This window comes from Leuresthes tenuis, unplaced genomic scaffold (genome assembly GCF_036924035.1).
Source record: "Leuresthes tenuis unplaced genomic scaffold, fLeuTen1.0.hap1 SCAF_3, whole genome shotgun sequence".
Taxonomy (NCBI): Eukaryota; Metazoa; Chordata; class Actinopteri; order Atheriniformes; family Atherinopsidae; genus Leuresthes; species Leuresthes tenuis.
The window spans coordinates 17953095-17972529 of record NW_027325357.1 but is presented as its reverse complement, the minus strand read 5'-3'; the positions used below and the strand labels follow the sequence as shown (position 1 = coordinate 17972529).

The following is a 19435-nucleotide window of genomic DNA, read 5'->3' as shown; positions in this document are numbered from 1 at the left end:
AAATGTTACAATCACAAAAAAAAAACATTAAAAATTAACCATAAGTCTATCCAGAATAAGTTTGAAGGTTGGGGCTGACCTCTGGATGTGGTGGAGACCGGTGTGGCCTCCTCTCGGCCATCAAACAGGGTGTACAGGGTGATGAGGTAATCTGTCTCGGCTAGTAGGCCTGTCAGCTCGTGGCTGGTGGTACTTCTGGGAAACGACAGCCTCTGGACACGACCTCCTGGAGGAAAAACAATGCTCCAAGATGGAATTTTAATATTTCCAATTTATTGCATTTTAACACTTGAATGTACCTCCTTACTGTGTGGTAGAGCACATTTTCAAGAGACGATACCATCTCTTGTCAAATGCCAATTTTGCTCGAATCCAGTGAAAAGTGAGTGATGATGAGGCGTGGAAAGAATCTCAAAAATTGCTGAAATTTAGCTCCAAGGCTCAAATTCACAACTGAGAAAGTATTTGCTCTCAAGCTTTAGGATTTTGCACGAACACAAACAATATTAATGTCTGAAAATACTTTGTGTATTATATTACTTCAGATACTGGTGACAGACAAAGTAACTATCCACACTGCCCAGCCAAGTATGTATTCAACATAATGCATTTGTGTTCAGAGGTTTTGAGCACCAGTGAAACAAATAAATGTTTAAGCATCCATGTTGGATGCTCGTCTGACCTTCCTCCTCCCTCCACTCCAGGCGGTACCCTTGAGAGGACTGAATGAGTCTCCAGTTGAGGCGTATTGAAGTGGGGCCCGTGGCAGTTGCTCTGAGGATCTGCTGCTCCTGACGCTCTGAGAGGAACACATTATGTGATCGATAAGTAATAATGCAATATGTTATAGGTGAAGTTCTCATCAATCAATCAACAAAATATGCTTAAAGAGAGACATTTTTCCAAGTAGGACAACACATTTATGTATATTCAGAGGTTTTTGGTTCCTGTAAAAGGTCCTTCTGTGTCATGATGAGTGCAGGGCATTAAATTTGAAGATTTAACTGCCAAAGTTAAGCATGCCACTCCTCCACACTTTCAGTTTGTTTGTGCAACAGCTAGTCATAAAACCTGCACATATCCATGTCAAAACTTAGTCATTTTCCCTTTTAGGATTTAGGAATCTGTTGTGAAATTATACCAAAGTGACTGTGTGGAGCAGGTGCCAAAACTGCACTAATGATTGACAAAAAGTTTATATTTCAGACATAAAACCCCACGTCTGCATTGAGGCTGTGAGAGTAGGGGACACCTAATGATTATAGGCGGCTCCATGAGACAAACACTCTCTTTCTAATGCTGACAGGTCTATTCTTATAACTGAGGGGGACAAAGATCAGTGGAAAAAAAAACTGTCTGCTGTGGCTCTCACAGGTTAAAGAACAAGAAAACAAGAAGAGATGAATGGCAGCTAACAGGCAGAAGTTAGAATATACACTAATAACCTCAACATTTTATTTCATAACATGTTGTTTTATTTGAAGTTGTTAGGAATACGGAAGAAGCAGAAACAAACCACCCAAAATTAGAATTCAAAGAACAATCTGTAAATCTCAAGCCTTGTTTAATACATTGCTCTTCAATCCTAAATCTATGGTAGCATCACTAATGATCAAAAAGGTCGGCATGTTTTCAGTATGAAATGGAAAAAAGGTCAAACCCACCACTCTACTGGTATGCACAAAAACAAACAAGTGAGAAAAATCCCCACCCAAAGATTAGTTTACTGTGGAGTACATCAACTTCTTTCTTTGATAGCAAAAATGTACCACACAAAGTTTTCAGGCGATCCTTCCAGACAGCTCTCTGCTCAGCAGAGTGGCCCTGCAGTGACTCAGCCTCGGTCAAATAACACTGAAGTGACACCATATGGGCATTACTCACGAGAGGCAAATGGTATGTGTGTGTGTGCATGTGTCTATGAGCGTGAGTATAAGAAGTGCGTAGGTGTGCTCAAAATGTTCTTCAAACAGACCTAAACAGTAACATATGTAGGCTTTCTGAAAGAGAGACAAACAGTGGAGAAGATTGCTGGCCATCTCCTCTGCTTTCTGCCCCCTTTCTGTAACAAACCTGCTACAATTGCAGTCAATTACATTTCACATTTTTGCTTTACATATGCATTAAATTGCGGTACTGCGACATGTCGTGTAAATATAGCATGCAAACTGTTGCAGCCTACAGCCGTCTAGGTTGTAGTTACATTTCCGAAGAGGTGCAAGTCAGGCTTCGGGAGAGCTTGAAGGTTTTTCTAAATACACATTTTGACATTTATTCTAGTACACGTTTCCATTTCATGCAAACCAAAACTTAACTAATTAGAAAATGAATCATTTAAATATCAAAACACAATAGTTCACAAGACGTGATGCTGTAGCATGTTGGTGTGGGTTTTCAGTCAAGGTGATCATAAGGCTTTGAATGAGGAAAGATACCATGTGTTGGTCACAAGATCCAATCATTCACATTTTGGACTGTCGTGTACACGTTGGTCATCTAAACAATCCACACGATGATCAGGTGAGTCAGTGACATATGCAAGCTTAATAATCCTCTAAACATGAATGATCATTTAATTACTTATAAGCCAAAGCTACTTAGAATTGAAGAACCTCTTTGAATGTGAGGTGAAAACATCTTCAAAGAACCAAGAAGTTTCCCCCTAATCAAACTCATACGATGACACTTCTGGGTATCATGGGTCATCTAGGTTTCTAGATGATATCCATTCATTTCAAACTTTGCCATTTTCTAGTGAAGTGTCCCAGATTAATCACTTGCAACTTTTTACAGAGTTTCATTAACAAATGTATGTTATGTCAGAGCATTCTTGCTATAAACTTTTTGTAACACATGGCACACTTACCTATCTTGAATCTGGCCGTTGCTATGGGGCCCTCAATGTTGCGCTCATACAGCGGGATGATGGTAACAATGTACTCAGTATCAGGCTGCAGTCTGGACAACGTGTAGAATTCACTGCCACCAATAACCTCCACAGTCTCCACATTACGACCTTGTTGAAAGGAAAAACAGAAATGTATGCAAATTTGTAACAAGAGAAACGCAATCAGAAATGAAAGATACTGCTTGATATATCCTTTATTCTGACCTGTAAATGGTCCCCAAACCAAACGATACGCTTGTGCACCACTGACGCTTTTCCATCGTAAACGGACACTGCCCTCTGACACTGTCTCCACTGACAACTGCTGAACTGCCTCCAGGCGCACTGAAACATGCAAAGGCATGAGCAGAGACTCATATAGCCACTGTTAATAATATTGGCGAAATATACCGAGAGCCATTCCAACCAAAGGGTGACAGTATCATTATAAGAACTCTGTAATAGCTGAAACAACATTGCTCCATTCTGTGTATCTCTAACAAAATGTAGAACTGCATTATACTGTCCCCGCTAATTGTGGCCAACCCAACTATGAGCATTCATTATGACTATACAAAGTGGCAAAGGCACTAATAAACCCGACTGACTCACGTGTGCGAGCATTGAGGACAGACGGGGATGCTGCGTTTCGTGGGAACAAGGGGTAGAGGTTGATGACGTATTCTGTGTCCGGCTGAAGTGACTCCAAGGTGACAGTTGTGGTGTCTGCAGACAGTGACTGCTCCAACAGCTGAGTCGCTGGCTGACCTACTCAATAGACAGAGCAAACCGGCACATACAACATACAAAAGGCCAATTAAAACCTTAAGAGCACCACAAAATATACTGTACAGTGCCATCAACAACAAGGTCCGAAACATGTTACTTGATATCAGACTTCACCCGAGAGCAAAAAGTGTATTAATATGATAGTCCATCAATGCCGTATGTACTGCTTTCAAATGTAGTGAGCTTTAAGAGTTTTTGTGTATGCGCCCTTGACCCTTATGCAAATAACTCAGGAACAGATAAACTTGCGTAAAGATCGTTCAGCTGATAGATTGAAAAGCCAAAGAGGTCAAGTGAACTGTCCATAAATCTGCTACAAAGGATTGTGATGAAGGAAATATATAGAGTGTCTGCAGTCTTTTATAATAAAAACAACTCATTCCTACTTTTTCGTTGTTGAGAATCATATGCAGATTGAGGGGTGAATGGGTAAAATCCATTTGCTCTCACAAGTAGCAGGCTTACTAGTCAGAGGATTAGTGTGAGATTTTTCTAGCAAAGAACTGAGACTGGCACCCCTGCCACATGTTCAGTGGGAGAAATTATATCGGCCCTCGGGGGCCACTTTACTTTCCTGAATCATGGTGTAATCTTCCAGCTCTCCTGACACACCCTGTCTTTAAAAATGTAAGGATAAAATTACTTACAGTCTTTGATGTGGGTTAAAAGTTTCTTTTTGGCCTGAATTTTCCAACCAGTGCAAAATAAATGTTATTGATATTTCAGGGAATGATTAAGACTGTAGGTCTGAAAAATCCTGATACACAGCCTGTGCCTGGGGGGGAGGTCTGGCGTTAGAGAAAGTCATGTTCATCATACTCAACCCAAACCGCAGCACATTCTTGACATGGTTCCAACTTGCCACCAACAAGTTAAGTGTTATTGACTATTGTAACGTCTGTCCTACTTCAGCGTTGCTGAAATATGCCGAGATCATGTTGACAAAACAACTGAAGAACATTTTAGATTTTGTTGCAGATGTCAAGATAAATCTTAATAAAACTCAAATGAGCAAGTAGGCAGGGAGAAAGGCAAAAATAAATGCGTGAGCTCTGACCTCGTGGTCCATATGTGAGTCTGTAGCCCTGAACTGGAGATGAAGGCTGATCCCAACCCACAGACAGAGAGAAGAAGCCTGCCTGAACCAAGCGTAGACTGGAGACACCTGGCAGTGATCCTGTACAAAGAGAAGATTACACAAACGAGAGGCTGTATTTGAGTTTCGGCAGTTATCTCCCAGCTGACAACTTGTCTTTTTCATTTTTTCTTTTCATCACTCACTTGTTCGCTGCTTGGCAGAAGCAGACTCTCCCACACTGTTAGGGTACTGGGCGATGACAGTCACCAGGTAGTCTGTTCCTGACCTGAGCTCTCGAGCAGTGAATGTCCTTTGATTAGCAGAAACAGTCTCCTACGGAGAGATAGAAACATACTCTTTGGGAACGCTCCTTCCTAATGCAAGTTTTTCAAAAAAGAAAAATGGCTGAGCTGTGGCATTCTTCAGTCATCATTACGCCTGCCAAGGTACACAGAATTTCAGCCTGCCACTCTTTAATCTCAACAGTGCCTACAGGAAAATGATCCACCCAACACCCAGGCATGTTTTTACTCAGCCTGAATGCGCGTTTCAGTGGCAAAGCAGAGTTGATTTGGGATTCCCATCGCTGTGCATCAACGCATTATCTTTTAAAACCTTGACTCACCTGACGTAATTCTGCTACAATTGTCTGACCCAAGCCAGAGAGCGGCACGTATTGGACCACATAGCCGCTCACAGGGCCCCCGGCGGGACTCCAGCGAAACCTGAGAGAATCAGTTGTCTGGCCTGTGAACTGAATGTTGGATGGACCAGAAAACGCCTCTGAGAGTAAAGGACAGAAATGTAGTTTTACTGCCTGACATGACACATAGTTGCAGCTGTGATTTAAATGCACTCTACTAATTTGTGATGATCACACATACCATCACTTGCATAGACTCCTCCTGCTACAGAACACACTCGAGGGCTTACAAGAGGAATAAGAGTGGCCAGCAGTTTAAAGTCTCCAACAAAAAAGGTGAAATCACTGCTGGGCTGTGAGGAGATCTGAGCCAGTTCATTTATGTCTGCACTCTTTATGCCTGAAAAGCACAGAAAGTTGGCAAGGAAAAAATATATCACAGTACTTCACGAGGAATTCCTCGATCAGACTAGAAGATGAGAAACTGCAGATAAGACACCTACCAACGGCAAAAACATTCACTCCCAGACTTTGCAGCTTCTGTGCTGGTTCCTGCACATTGTCCTGTGATTTCCCATCTGTGATCAGGATGGTGACCTGAAATCAAAAGAGAACCCAAAAGTAGAATTAGCAACTCCAGAAGTGCTTCGTTTAAATAAGCCAGTAGATAATGATAAATTATAAAATGGCTGTTCTTTAAACCTTTGGGACATCCCGATTGGAAGCAGAGCTGATGAAATTATCTGCGACAAACTTGAGGCCGGCTCCAGTTCGTGTGTTCCCACCTTTATAGTTTAGATTTTGCACCGCATTGACAAGCTCTGTGCCATTAAGGTATGTATTGAAGGTGAACTCAACTCTGGAGAAAGAGTATAGAGCATGATTAGGTTATTCTGCTTCTGCAGTACAGAAGGGAGGCCATTTTTAATCTTGCCAGTCACCTTGAGGTGTCACTGTATTGTACAGCCGCAAACCGAATACCCGACTCGCTGACAAAGCTGGAAAAGGGCTTCACAATTCCTGCCATGAAATCCTTAACCTGCAGGAAGTTTGCTCGGCCAATACTGGAGGACCCATCAACCAGGAAAACAATATCTGATGCCTGCACATTATTACATCTGCCTGTAAAGTGATGAACAACAAACAGGTGGAGCACATCAATTAATTTGTAGACATAATCAGACACAAAGCATTAGGTCTCTTGGAAAAGATTGAGATTTATGTTAGAGTGTAAGTCGGGAATGTAATTTCTCTGCGTGTGGTCAGTCGATCAGGAACTAAAAATGAACCACAATACAGCTTTCATAAGAAGTGCACGGTTTAAGCTCCCCATAGCTGCCTAGTATATGAACTCAAACTATTTCTCAACCTGTTTTTATTTATGCAGTGCACACAAAAACACGATGTGCTCTCAAAAAAAATAATAACAATGTTTTGATAAATTGCATTTCATCACATAACTTGGCTGGCGCAACTTTCAGACCTTAATAATTAGCTACAGTGATGAAGCAATCCCTCCGTTATACCCTTGATTAGTCAGTGATGGGTGTTCACCCAGTTTCCACCAAATTTTACCAATTTTTTTTCTCTAAACACAATAAGAATGAGGGTGAGAAAAGTGCGTCTATGTATTGAATATTAAAAATGTACTCTCCAGTGTAACAAATGAAAACACTAACAACAACATACATGGTTGTAGAAAGAAGTCTTTTAAAACAAGTTTGTAGGAAAATAAATATTGCTTATTTTTCAGTAAATAATTTTCTAAATAATAGATGAGGATCTTCATTCTGTAAATTACACACTGGAATTTGGTATCAAAATTTAGGTATGAGTTTCCTGTTTTGGCAAAAGGAAAAACTGAATGGGCATTTTACCCTGAGCTTCAGCCTGTGTCATGGATGATAGCAGGACAGTCACAGTGAAAACCCAGCTCCACATCTTCACAACCTGGACACAGAGGGAAGACAAACCTTTAAAGATGCAATTGTAAACTCAATATAAAACGGTGCAAACAAAACACAACCATGTGATATTATGACATTACATTTCTATTGAAATTAACATTCCTTAACGATGCGTTGCTGTAGCCCGCGAGGTAGAGCGGTAATCTCTCAATTGGAAAATTTATGGTTCAATACTCAATATCCCTGCGTAAAATTTGAAGGATGCTTGGGGGTGGATGGTAAATGGATTACATTTATTAAGCAATTCACCAGTTTAGTTGACCACTCAAAGTGTTTTTACACTACAAGTCACATTTAGCTGTTGACACCCACACTCATACAGCTCAGTCTATACAGTGTTGCAGCTACAGCTACGCAATGCTTTTTTCTTTATCGCACACAGTCGCACACTAATGGACACATCAGAGGAAACGTAGGGTTCAGTGTCTTGCCCAGGGACACTTCTACATGTGGAAGCCAGGATTTGAACCATCAACTGGCAGACAACTGTTCCAACAACTTCCTCCTGAACTAAAGCCACTCAGCTGAACCCCTACAATTGAAGACACATTGGGGGCAATGTGTCTTCAATTATAAGTCCTTTTGAATAAAAGCATGTGCTAGACTAATGTAATACTAATATTGGAAATATTTAAATAACAAATTCCTGCACATTTCGTTTTTGTTCCAACACTTCCTGTTATGTCCTCAAGTCAAATTAAATTAAATTTGCAGTTATGTGACCTATCTATCAGCTACATTCTAGAAATGTCTGTTTCTGTTGGTTATCTGATATTAGCACTTTCCTGTTCAGCTGTAAGCCATAAGTCATTTTCTCTGCAGCACATGTTGAGTTGTGCAGCTCTGTTATTTGTCAGATTGTTTGTGTTTACCTACAGTTTTAATCATTGTTCCTGCCCACACCTGCTCTAAGTAGCTTTGATTTCTTGCCTGCCAGTCTCACCACTTTCAGCATGTTTTCATGTTCCACAAGTCTGTCTGACAACTAGCTGAAATCTTTTTATCACGCCAGTCTGCTTCAGCTCTAAGCTTTGTCTGCATGCTATACATTTAGATATCTAGACTGTTAACAGTTGAGTACAGTTCAGCTTACTGTGAACAACTCTCTACCTACCATAACTGAAGCTTTAACCCCTGTTACCTATTCTAATATACAGCCATTGGAAAAGGCTTCGGATGGCTACGTGAGCTAATCTGTGTCCTGTTCATACCAATGCTGGTGTACATACAACAGACCATTCCGCAACAAAGTTTGCTATCTACAACATTCAAATCAATTTTTTTCCCTTTCCAATGTGTTTCCTGATTAGAAATTCAAAATTGATTATCTCAGGCTGAGATAAGTTCCTACCATGGATGATGATCTCAAAGATGAAGCCGGTGAAAACATCATCATATCTAACTATGAAAAGTTTTCATGAACCCTCTCACTCAGGAATCCAAATAAATACATCAACAAGAAATAAACAAATAGTAATAATAACTATAATAATATGATTATAATAATCTACATACTTTGACCTGCAACCTTAAAATAATGATAATCATAAAGTAGAATAAATATGATACAATTTGGCCATATCATCTAGTTGTGGCTGTTCCACTCATCTTACTCTTCTCTTCCTTGGTGGTTCTCTAACATCTGTTATCAATAATTATGGTTCCAGAAGTTAAACCGCAGATGGAAGTCATTCTCTGTGACATTACTGCATGCTGTGGCAAGAACAGCATTAGTTTAACCATTTGGCCATTGGTTTGGCTGAATGTTACTGGACCCAAGAATGGGGTCAGATAAATGGAAGATAAACTCTGAGCATGTTGATCTAACAAAACTGATACACAACGACGGAGATGAGCTGCTTACTCTTGATTACAGGACTAAAACCTGATTATCTGTTTATGTGACATTTGTACAATACAGTGTTTACTCAGCACTGACTATAGATTGTCTAGCAAGGAGTTTATTGTCTTTATCTATTCAAGCGCTATTAGTAATAGATCAGTTTTAGCACCATTGGCATTTAGGCAGTAAATCTGACATTTATCCTCCTGTTCAGTTATTGGGTGTTAAATTGACTTCATTTGCTCAAAGTGATGGTGCATTTATTGCTGTTACTGTTGGCTCACGCATTTGTGTACTGGAAACGACTTGAGCAATTACTCTAAATCGTTTCAGTTAGCTCAAATAATTGCAGGTGATTATGTAATGAGTTTGAAAGTCATAATTCACAGTGTCAGAAACAAACTCGATCCAAAAAAAAAAAAATGATAACATTCTATGTTATAACTAAACTACTGAGACTTTCAAATATTGAATTAAAACCTTTCAGTGAGCAGAACTTTTACATTCCTAGATCACGAATGGTACACTCGGGTGTAAGAGATACAAAGAAACACAAACCAATGCTTGCTATACATTATACAGAATTATTTAGCATTTCGAAATAAATGTTTGCCCTTATGTACATAGAAACAAAGCACCTTAAATTACTCAGAAACTCCTATCTTTGCAACATGCCAGTACTGTATGTTTCTGTATATTCAAGTGTAATCAGCTCAAGGAGTTTGAGCAAAAAATATTTTTAACTTCTTTTCCCTGTATCTGTCTTTGGTTATTGTGCGTCTGGAAGGCAGATGCAAGATCCTAACAGATGATATGAAATGCAATAGGTCTGTGCTGTTCTTTTGGACATAAACATTGCCGATCTTTCTCTTCCAATATAATCATCTCTTACAGGTTATGACAAACTCTGTCATTGTTACCTAATTTCTGTGGCAGCTTTTGTCAGTTTAAGGTCATCCTTCATGCTTAACATAGCAGCCTCTACTCACATTTTCACAACAGTGATGAATGACACAGAAGCCATTGAAAATACCTGCCAGATGTTGAGCCAAACACACCTGACCTACTCTGAGGAGCTAAGGCAGTTATATTGAGCTTACAATGTGATGAACAAATCCATGAGAGGCCATATAAGTTTATGAAGGCAAATGTATATGGGGGATCAGAGGATAACAGGCAGAGGAGATTTTCAGTGACTGTATGGGAATGCAAAGAACATTTCATGGCTTGCTGTTTTATTGGATCACTGACTGAAACCAGACTGAAAGCCGCAGAGTCAACGTCAGAAGTAGACCACATGTAAGGCAGATGTAGTTCATACATGCTGACAGGCTGAACAACATTCACAGCAAGCAGAAAACTTAATCAATGAAGTTCAAATAATGAAGTTTTCTGCCTTTTTATCAATTTCCTGTTACACAGTGTTGTTTCAAGTTTCAAACTGCAATAGAATTATGTACCATAACTAATGTTTTATAAATATTTGCAGTCGCAGCCTTCATGCACCTTTTCAGTAATTATTCCCAATTCTCATCAGAAATAGAAACTGTTGCATTTTAAAGGAGCAATCTAACTTATGGATAATTGTCTGACTTTCTGGCTTGTAGGCACTTTTAGATGATAAGATGAATAATTTGTCTATTCATAAAGTATCAAACTGTAAAGGGTATCTGGTAACTTAGCATAAAGACTGGAAACTGTGAGAAACACCTACTGTAGCCTGGCTCTATAATAACAAATCAAAACCCATCTGGCAACACATCTGAAGCTCACTGATTACATCTTGATTTACTTAAAGCACGATAATACAGTCATTATAAGAATACCTTAAATTCTCTTTTAAATCTCTGGCTTTAAATTTTAGGATAGAAAATACAACCTGTGATCAACAACAACACATGACACATTACACTGTGTCATTATTAACTTTAAAAAAACTAACTTAAAATGCAGAAATAGCGTCTTAAAGACTTAGTACACCCTTACTGCTTTCAGAGGACAAAACACGGTAAGTAGTAACTGTGATTAAGTGTGATCCCTCTATAAAAACATAGATTTTGACACTTTGCTGGTCTGGAGCATGCAGGTGTGTGTTAACACAACATCAGGGAAAAAATACATCAGTAATGATCTCAGAGAAGCAATTGTTGTGATATTTCAGAGCATTTTAGAGTCAATCATTCAACAGAGAGAAAATTTGTTAACTAGTGGAAAACATTCAAGATCTCCCCAGGAGTGGACATCCCAGCTAGTTTAACCCAAGGTCAGATCATGCAATGCTTAGAAAAACTACAAAAAACCCAAGATCTACAGACTCTGTAGGCCTCAGTTAGTGTGACAGTACAATTGGAAAAAGACTGAACTGAAGTATGGCTCGTTTGAAAGAGAAGGGTGAGGCAGGAGAAAAGCCTCTTCGCTCTAATGAGAGCATGGCAACAGGGCTTAGATTTGCAAAATTAGATCTGAACAAAGTGAAATAATTCTGGAACAATGTCCTTTGGACAGACAAGACCAAAGTGGAGATGTTTTAGTTTTAATACTCAGCACCAGAGAAAATCAAACACAGCATATCAGCACAAACACCTCGTACCAAACCTGAGGCAGGGTGGTGGAAGGATGATGATTTGGAATTGTTGGAACCTTGCATTCATTGAGTAAACCATGAACTCCAAAGTATTCTAAAGTCAAATGTTCGGCCATCTGTCTGACAACTAAAGCTTGGCCCAACTGGTTCATGCAACAGAACAATAATCCCAAGCACACAAGCAAATCTACGATAGAGTGGCAAAAACAGAAAAGAATTAGGGAGTTGGTTCAGGTGATAGTTCGTGGTCCAATCCACCACTGATGATTGAAAGGCTGTAGTGAGACATCAAGAAAGCACATAAATGAATTATTGTAAACCTCAGTCAACTAAAGTAGGGCAAAAAACAATGTGAGAGACTGATAATGTCACACATGAATGATTACTGATCCATCGTCACCTCGTGCACGCTCAGGATGGAAGATCAGATCGAAGAGAAGTTTCAGGGGAATCTGTTGGTTTCCTTAGGCTACGTTCGTTAAATTAGCTCTGTATGTATGAACTGGACTTATCTAGAATGTAATGAATTGGATTTGATTGGATTGGATTCAAATTGGATTACAATGAATTGGATTCTAATTGGCTTGAATTGGATTGTATCTTTGAAGATTTGAAGATTCAGATTCTTTTTATTGTCATTCAACATAACATCAGAGATGCTTATGAAGTGCCCTGAGATGACATTTGTTGTGATTTGGTACTATACAAATAAAACTTAATTGAAATTGAATTATTTTACTTGAATTTATTGCTGCTAAAGGTGATTCTCCAAAGCTATTGAAACAGAGGATGCACATAGTTTGAGCAAACACTTGCTTTTGGTCTGTTTTGCTAGGCAAAACTCTCTTTTTCAACACACATTTTGGCTTTGTTTTTGTGAAACAAAACTTGATACAGTGTGATACTATTGTGTCGTAGTTTAACTGAAGTTGCGATACCTTCATTTAGGACCTGGTAAAGTCCTGATTCTTTTTTCTATGTCCGTAAACCTAAAACTTTATTTGAAAGAGGGTGCGCTTTCTTTTTCATGTGACTGTATATCTATATTGCATAAGTCACAACATCCAATTCTGAATAGCAGAAACACACTGTGCAAGAAAAAGCTCCTAATTACCCACAAATGTTTGCTCCCTTAAAAAGATGCAGAGCCCACAAACCCAACAGTTGCAGTTTTTTGTTTCTTCGTCAGGCACATAAAACTTAATACGTTCCAAATGTAATGTCCCTTTTCCTTTAGAAGACTTAAAGTATTCATTTTAAGATTTCCTCACCCATAAAATGAAATTATGTACAATTAACCCCTGACAAACCACATCAGCTTGCTTACGTTTCATGTTATTTTCCTCTGTCCTGCATTAAATCTAATGAAACAATCTGAACATTTCTGGTTTTGTAAGCCAGGTGTTGAGACCACACCATTATTTCTTTGGCCTGTTCTTAAGGGATTACATCTTGGCTAACTTAACAGATTGTAGTTTAGTGGTAGTAATGATATGAGGGTCATTGAAAACACCAGATGACTCTTAAAGCAGCAGTTAAAAAAAAAAAAAGTTAAAAAAACAGATTTCCACCCAGTTCTTCCTCTTTTTGCCACTCCCACAGTATGCCTTACTCTTCTTCGGGCCCTGAGCTAATCTGAGTGCACACACTACCTTGCTGGTATCTATTATTTTTAATAATCACTGACAGATGATAAGCCAAACTTTTTCATTCAAAAGTGTCTGGTGTGCCTTTCAGATTTGGAATTTTCAAAGGATGAAGAAACTGGCTTAAAGGCATGACCACACCTATGACGGGCCACCTGGGATACAAACCAATCTAATTGATTAAAAGTTCAAAGAAACAGTTGCCATGGGCTTCCTACAGCCCTCCTATACAGAATCCAAGTATGGAGCAAAAACAATGAGCATGTTTGCATGGCACGAGACCTAGAAAAAAGTCATACCAAAATCAGACTTTTACAGTGCATGCATGCATACACTTTAGTCCGACCAAAGCTGTACAAAATCAAGCATTTAAAAGCCTGGCAAACACAGCCAGATGATACAGTTTGGGATGAAACTCCTCCTGCATGTATATGCTCAGCTAGACTCAAATGGGCCTAGACACGATACCCATGGTCCAAAGTTTCATCTTTTTGAAACTTTTATTAAAAACAGTAAGGCATAAGTGTAAATAAATATAATTCCCACTAACGCTGCGTGCATTCACATATTTTGACAGAAAATGTGACTGAAAGTTAGCCCGTTAATACAATGTGTCAGCTCGCGGTAGCTTAAAACATTTCCAGTTGGACGCTCTGCTCTAATAAAATCCTGATTTTGTAATTGCAGCATTATCTGACAAAATCACGATCGCCCACAGAGAAAGTTAGAAGCAGCAGAATGTCTTGAGGATTTCCTCACGCAGCTTCTGGCATACTTTGGCCAATTGCTCAATTTCCCCGTGTGCATGCATACTGGGACAGTGGTCCAAATAAATGGCCAGGTTGAATTTTAAATGTAGCTCAACCCCACTGTGCATTTAACCACACTTACTGTGTATACAACAGCACTATCAAAAAAGAGGAAAAGTAGTTTAGGACTCATCCCATAATCTGTGTGGGCACTGTACAAAGGCTGAATGTGTTTTTTTTTTCTTTTTTCTAAAAGCTGAGCTAAGGCTCAGGCAAGATCACAGAGTTTTGGTCTAGTAGGGATGCCATTCTCCCAGGGGGGCTGCAGGCCACAGGCCACTGCAATGTGACAGAGTACAGAACTGTGTAAGAGCCAGGCTACCCCAGCATAACACTAGTTCAGACTGACTGTGACAAGAGTGGACAAGCAGTTGGAGGGGTCAAAGGGGGGTGAAGTGTCACAGTAAATTACCAAAGACTGAAAAAATTCTCACACACCAGGATTTTGTGTTCTTGGTACTTGGAAGCAGCGACTGGTGAGAACAGAGGAGCCCTCCTCCAAGGCCAGCTGAAAGACTGACCCAGGCACATATGACCTCTCAAATCAAGAAGAACATCTCTTACTTCCGACAATAATTGTTTCTTCAACTAAAGTAAACATACATTTGGAAGACACAAGCATTTCAGAACGTTCAATGATCCTAGTGGAACAAATTTCAAAATACGCTTTGATCTATTTCAGCATTTCACAAGCTTTGAATTACTTTTAACAAAAGCCAGACGGACTAAATCGGGTAAATGGCTACATTCATCTTCAAAGGGTTATCCTTTTCTTTCAAGAACATAAATGGACAGAGGAAGTCCATTTCTCCTGTCTAATAGCTGATTTAACCAAATGTGAACACAGCAGAATGACAATTAAAGTGATCATCAAAATGACCAGGTGCTACTCTTATGACTGCCTTTAAATAATGTTCTATTTCTATTCCTCAAGCAAAGACAACAAAATAAAAACACATCAAGCAAAAACAGTAACTGGCAGAAGCAGTTCTACATAGATGGCACTCAAGAAATGTGGACTAATCTCTGCTCTAGCAGCAAACCATTACCAGTGGCATGCCAAAAACTTCACCAACCATGGCAGCAACTTTGCAATGAACAAAGGAGGAAGAGTCTGATCCCCTCAGTGTTTACACACATTGCTTTAGTTGAATTCTTTTTTGGTTTTGCTTTTTTTGTGAGCCCAAGCACAACATAGACATGGATGCATCCATCCATCCATATGTAGAACAGATTAAGTTAAATTAAGCCAATGAAGACACTAAAGAGTAGGGAGGATGAGGGCGAGGGATGTCTTCTGTGCAGCATCATGTACTAAATAAGTTCAACTGAGGTCAACATCATTTTACAGTCCTGTGCTGTGCAACAGAGCACAATAAGAGGCACATTTTGCAAAAGCAGAAGGTTAAAATGCAGTAGTTTATTTCGAATTCCTCTGAGAAAGTTATTATTCAATTATTATTTCTGCCTTACATATTTCTGCCTAACATTTTGGAAAAGGTGAAAATCAAGTGACGAATGTTCTGTCTGGTCTTGCTCAGACTCAAGTATTTTGTTACTGGAAATGCACAAGTGGAAAGGGTGCGCAAAAAAGGATCAATTTAACTTGCACGTTATGCGTAACTTCTGACAAACAGTCGTGTTACCATAAAGTTCTGCAGTCAATCTCATCTAGCGCCGATTGTCCCATCTTACCTGGTAATCTCTGTTCCGTGCACAGACCACTGCCTGCCGCTGTTCACCTTTCCACCTGTGACATATCCAGCCCGGGCTGTGCGTGCAGTGTGGGGCCACACAGTGTTTACAGTCCCCAGAGTCCAAATTCAAAGTCTCAAACAGCTCGAGGCAACGCCACGGTCACTAACCAGCTCAAAAACCAACCTCCAGCCGTTGCATCCCTGCAAGATGCTGTCAGCGCTGTGAACGTCGTTTCTGGGTCTCGGGGCTACCGCCTTGCTTCGCGGTGAGAGCTGAACACAAGCAGCAGCAGAACAGTCCAGACTTGTTCGGATGCCTGTAGGGGAGTCCTCCTCAGCACTCTCTCTCTGTTTTTTTCAACCTCATCCCTCCTCACTGCTTGACTGCGATCAACTCATGTGGGACTTTGAGCAGTGACTTAGATACTTCTAATGCCATTTCAAGCAGTTTGGGTCATTTACGGTCATACTGTGTGCCATTGATAAGTGATCAGCTGGCATAGTTGTAATAGTTACCTTTAAGAGGACTTATTCAGAAATAAATCAAAGTCAGCACACATTTAAGAGAGCACCCTGTAGATAAAATGCCTGGCTTTTTCTCAGTTTACTCAATCACCAATGAATTTTCTCATTTATTTGTGTTAGTTAGATGGCTGGCTTGAATACACAAACTTGCTTACAAACTCATAATATTTGTTTATATCAATATGCTAAATCCATGCATTTTGTCAGTGTGTCATGAGAGACAAATCTCATGATAAGAATCTGAATCCAAAATCAATTTTACTAATAATGTCTCCTCTTTTGTTATTGAGTCATGTTAAAAATGTGAAAAAAGTATTACCTGTGAACAACAGACAAATAAAAGTGGGCAAATGCTTAAAAATGTGAGCTCACCCAATCAAAATGCTTTAATAATGTTCAGAGACATGCTATAGTCTTCTCAAATAAGCTATAGTAACTCCATGTTGCCCTTCGTGGGGTTATCGTGGAACGCCCACAACAAGACCTTTTAGTACTGTTGAGAGCCAGGATAAGTAAGAAGTAATCATACTCAGTCATGAGCATAAGATACTTCACAGTCCTGTTCAAAAGAAAAAGAACAGTTCTTGCCCACTTCATCAGTTCTGTGGTGTTATTTATCAGGACATAATTATAAATCACCCGGTCCTTACCAGGCTTTTGAATTAGGTTAATACAATCACACCTGACAACATTAAACTGTGTCATCATTTATTCATCAGAAATCTAAGACAACATTCAGAAGCAGTTTGCGAAAAAATAACTGTGTACTCCGCATGAATCAGTAGCTTGTTGAGCCACCTTTAGCTCCATCATCTGGAGGTTACTGTTTTCTGTATGGCATTTCCATTTTCTCATCGTTACGGAGGCATCTTGGCCCACTCTTCTTTACAACATTGCATCACTGAAGTATATGGGTATTATTTTATGCACACTGCAAAGGTCCCAACACAGCCTTTTAATACGGTTACAGTCTGGATTTTGACTGGGTCTTCGCAACGCCTTGATTCTTTTCTTTTGCTGTAGATTTGCTGCTGTGTTTGGGATCGTTGTCTCGTTTCATGACCCAATTTTAGCCAGGCTTTAACTGGCTGACAGATGGCACAACATTTGACTCTAGAATACTTTGTACTTTTTACAGATGTACTGCTGTGCATCATGACCAAACATCTCCGCCTTGGTCTCGTCTGTCCAAGGGACATTGTTGCAGAAGTCTTGTAGTTTGTTCAGATGCAGCTTTGCAAACCTGACTGTGCTGCAATGTTCTGTTTAGAGAGAAGATGCTTTCTTTTGACAACCCCAAGTCACAGAACTATGGAAGCTGTTTTTACATGTTTTTCACATATTTTTTTCTTTTAATTATGTCTGGCCATCCACCTATTTTTGGAGAGCTGGAGCCTACAGCTGCCATGTGGCAAAAGGCGGATAAACCATGGACAGGTTGCCAGTCCATCACAGGACCTTTTTATTATGTGATGATAAGTAAAACCTCGGAATAGTTTCCTTTTTCCATGACTGTATACTATACCATCAGAGAAACAAAACAATTTAGCAGGAACAAGTTTTAGTTGAACAACAGAGTTATTGAGTTTGTACATGCAGTTGGGTATGTTCTCATGTCCCCAGTAGCAGAGTCAGAATTTCACCATGCAGCTTCCCTGGCTGTCTGCTGTCCCCTTTGTATTCGTGGTTTTAAAAGTATCCTGATATCTAAGACTTTTAAATGTACATCAAAATGAATCATTAGAATTAGAATTTTTCTTTTCTTCATACAAATATAGATATTCATAAACACTAAAAGTCTGTCAGAATAACTCGACACATACCTCTTGATATTCTTGCAAAAAGCAGTCACCCATCCTTCTTCTGTGAGACTGAACACAATTAGACTCCTTGGCATTCACTACGGAGCTGCCTCCCACTGCTACATCTGATAAGTCTGCCATTTATTCTTACCAAAGCAGCAACTGAAGCCCTCTGCACAATAGCTGCAGTGTTGGTAATTACATCCTTACCGAATCGCTCTAAATCCATGCATTTTATTCAAGTCAACCACATCACTACTCCACAAGGTGTTCATGAGTGTAGTAAGTGGAACACTGAGGTCTTTGGGACTGGATTGTTGTTCTTCAGTTTAAAATTAACTGAATATTGCCTTATTAATACCCAAAAGAAAATGATATGTTCACATTACAAATTATTGAGGAAAACGATTTAATCAACACTTGACAAAATGAAATAGACAATGCGTTTATAAACTGCTGAAGTATAGCAGAGAGAACCACATACTTTTGTATTCCACAATACTTCTGCTATTGGGTTGGGTTGGTTGCAAGATGTAGCTGTCTTCTCACACAGTAACACATGTGTTTTTATTAAAGCAGATGATGGTTTGATAATTTTAGTTTTTTCCTCCTCAGCTCATTCTGCTCCCTCTAGCAGTGACCTTATTACCAATTATTCATGTTGGTTCTTGTACGTGAAGCTAGAACAGTAAAACTGCTAATTCTCACCCTTGAATGGTATTTCTTTAGGGGCTCTATGTGAAGGTGTATGATTGCTATGTAATCTCTTCCGTGCAGAAGAACTGAAATCATGTCATGTGGCAGAATGTCATGCAAGTGTCTTTCTTTACAACATGTTTGCGTGAAGAGTTTATTTGTTTGAATCTATTCTTATATCCGGAATGAGTAAAAGTCCAGTGTCTCTGGCATTTTTAGAAGGAGAGAAAGACAAAGACTCGAGTAAACATGTAGGCAGGAAGACAGACAGAGGTCCAAAGAAATCCGTGCAAGGCAGATGTGTTGTGCAGCTCTGGAGTCAACATTACTGAAACCATAACTATGCTCCTGCTGTAAAAACAAATTCCTGCACGTGAATACAGCTTATGATCTCCCGACGCTGTTTTTTTGACTGCTGCTAGTTAGCAACAGTCCTAATCAGAGCTGAGCTGCAAAAGTAAAAGACTAA

General features: G+C 39.5%; 1 protein-coding gene across 1 annotated transcript in view; it reads right to left on the bottom strand.

Moving 5' to 3' along the window:
* The window catches only part of col7a1 (collagen, type VII, alpha 1), a 59047-nt gene extending 42776 nt beyond the window's left edge, over positions 1–16271 (bottom strand). The window contains exons 1-14 of the mRNA XM_072383044.1: positions 15942–16271; positions 7275–7347; positions 6339–6519; positions 6100–6256; positions 5901–5994; positions 5639–5797; positions 5380–5537; positions 4958–5087; positions 4734–4853; positions 3500–3655; positions 3113–3232; positions 2867–3016; positions 683–799; positions 80–226 (exon numbers count right to left, since the gene is read on the bottom strand). Of these exons, the coding sequence (XP_072239145.1) occupies positions 80–226; positions 683–799; positions 2867–3016; positions 3113–3232; positions 3500–3655; positions 4734–4853; positions 4958–5087; positions 5380–5537; positions 5639–5797; positions 5901–5994; positions 6100–6256; positions 6339–6519; positions 7275–7338 (1753 nt within the window). The 5' untranslated portion in view covers positions 7339–7347; positions 15942–16271. The remainder of the gene's footprint in view (positions 1–79; positions 227–682; positions 800–2866; positions 3017–3112; positions 3233–3499; positions 3656–4733; positions 4854–4957; positions 5088–5379; positions 5538–5638; positions 5798–5900; positions 5995–6099; positions 6257–6338; positions 6520–7274; positions 7348–15941) is intronic.
* Positions 16272–19435: the final 3164 nt, after the last annotated feature.